Here is a 1,912-nt window from a genome sequence, read left to right as displayed (position 1 = left end):
CGGTCGATTACATGGGAGTCCAGCGACATAGCCATTATGCTAACTGCTGTTCCCAACAGACACTGTATTTTAATATAAGGTAATTTCAACATCATAAAACAGCATTGACATTTTCAGTCTAAGATGATGTTCAGTTATGTGTCAGTCTGCTGACCCCTGGCCCAGGCTCACTGAACACAACCCTGGGGCTAGCAGTCCTTTCTCTGGCAATCTGGGCAGCTAGGCTACTGGAAAACTCACCGAAAACTCCCGGCCTTAGCCCTGTGAGGGGACTAAGGTGCAAGCCTGCGCTTAGAGCCTGCTCGGTCCTCTCACCCTCACCGCATGGCCCCGCCCACACTCCTACCTTTGTGATCTTGGTGATTCTGGAGGTGTCAATGGGGCGGCTGCCTTTGCTGATGGGGACTGTGTTCCAGCCACCGTCATCCACGAGTGGAAGGCCACGGCCTGGAACACCAAGGGGGAAACACTGGGGTGAGTCAGTCCTCGCGGCCCCCCTCAGGTCACGCCAGCTCCCTTCCTCAGATCCTCAGTTCCATCATGGGGTCTCAGTGGCCCAGACACGTGGCACTAACAGGAAGTCATCAGTGGAAGGCACAAGCCCCCGTCCTTCCCCACTCCCACCTGGACCCTAGCCTCCACTCACTGATGGGGGGCCCTGGGGGGCCACCCCGCCGCTTGTCGCTGCCCTTGGCCATGAGCTGCTGCACTTTGATGTGCTCCCTGTGCTCCTCCAGCTCTGCCTCCTTGTGGATCTGGTCAATGGTCTTGGGGCCCTGATCCCCACGGCGGGGCACCCAGTTGCTCTGTGGAGATATAAGGCCCGCGGTAACTGTCAGGAAGGAGCGGACAAGGCAGCATTACGGCCTGGGGACAGGAGCAGGGCTGTGTGGAGGAGGACACGCACCCGTCGCAGATCCAGCACGTCCTGCAACATGAAGCGGATGCGGGATGACGTCTTCTTCTCCTTAATGATCTTCTCCATCTGGGTGAAATACTGATCCATTCGGGGCTAGGAAGGAGCAGCAGGGGCTAGGTCAGGGCCTTCCAACACTACACCTCCAACCGCAGGCCCTGCCCCTCGCCCCTCCTCAGACTCACAGCTCGAGCGCTGAGCCTCCTGGGTCCTGCATGTCAGCCCAGCCCCTTCCACATGCAGGAGCACCCACCTTGGCTTTCTCAAAGTCCAGGTCTTTGCCAATGGTAGTGAGCAGACGGCAAAGGCACTCCAGGGACTCTTCATCGTGGTTCTTGAGTAGTTTGACCACGCAATCGTGCATTATTGCCTCTGTCAACATCTTCAGTTTGAACAGCTCCCCGATGAACTTGATATTCCCTAAAGAACGCCGCCGGGCTATGTCCCGAGCTTCTTCCAGCTCCTCCTTCAGACGTCCCCGTTCCTCTGCCTGCCAGTCAGGACAGGGAGCACGTCAAAGGACAAAGCCACTCAGCCAACACCCTTCCCTCCCTACTACTTGGCCATCCAACCTAGCAGAAGCACTAGGGAAGACACCACTGGCCCCAAACTCAAAAGCCCAGTAGTGCCTGGGCAAGGGGGCGGAGAGAGCAACTGGCACTGGGGTCGCTCTCACCGTAGCAGCTTCGTCCATCTCTTTTTGCTTCTTCTCAAAAACCTCGTCGTCGTCTTTGTCTTTCTCAAACTCCTTCTGACATCGATTCAACAGCAGCTTTCGGAAGTTCACAGTCACCGTCGGCTTTTCTGTAGTGGGCACTTTCAGCTGTGAGTCAACGTGAACATCACTCAGACCGGTCCAGGCAGGAAGGGCCCTCCAGAGTCTCTAACTGCCACTCCCAGAAAGACCTCTGGCCCGGCTCTACCTCCTCCTGCCTGCTAGCCACAGCACAGCACTGAGGGGCCAAGACGCGGGGCTCAAGGAATGGGGAACAGCAG

General features: G+C 57.2%; 1 protein-coding gene and 1 non-coding gene across 8 annotated transcripts in view; both read right to left on the bottom strand.

Moving 5' to 3' along the window:
* Positions 1 to 1,912, bottom strand: part of EIF4G1 (eukaryotic translation initiation factor 4 gamma 1) — a 25,309-nt gene that overhangs the window by 15,516 nt on the left and 7,881 nt on the right. For all 7 annotated transcript variants that reach the window (XM_014592529.2, XM_027776708.1, XM_014592526.2 and 4 more), the window contains 5 exons: positions 1,593 to 1,739; positions 1,170 to 1,406; positions 908 to 1,012; positions 647 to 806; positions 347 to 447 (listed from right to left, as the gene is read on the bottom strand). In XM_014592529.2, the coding sequence (XP_014448015.1) occupies positions 347 to 447; positions 647 to 806; positions 908 to 1,012; positions 1,170 to 1,406; positions 1,593 to 1,739 (750 nt within the window). The remainder of the gene's footprint in view (positions 1 to 346; positions 448 to 646; positions 807 to 907; positions 1,013 to 1,169; positions 1,407 to 1,592; positions 1,740 to 1,912) is intronic.
* Positions 518 to 593, bottom strand: LOC114010092 (small nucleolar RNA SNORD66). Its single transcript, XR_003551479.1, has one exon. It is a non-coding gene; the product is annotated as a small nucleolar RNA SNORD66 (small nucleolar RNA).

The sequence above is a fragment of the Tupaia chinensis genome, unplaced genomic scaffold (genome assembly GCF_000334495.1).
Source record: "Tupaia chinensis unplaced genomic scaffold, TupChi_1.0 Scaffold000708_1, whole genome shotgun sequence".
NCBI classification, from domain to species: Eukaryota; Metazoa; Chordata; class Mammalia; order Scandentia; family Tupaiidae; genus Tupaia; species Tupaia belangeri.
This window is presented reverse-complemented; position numbering and strand designations above follow the sequence as displayed.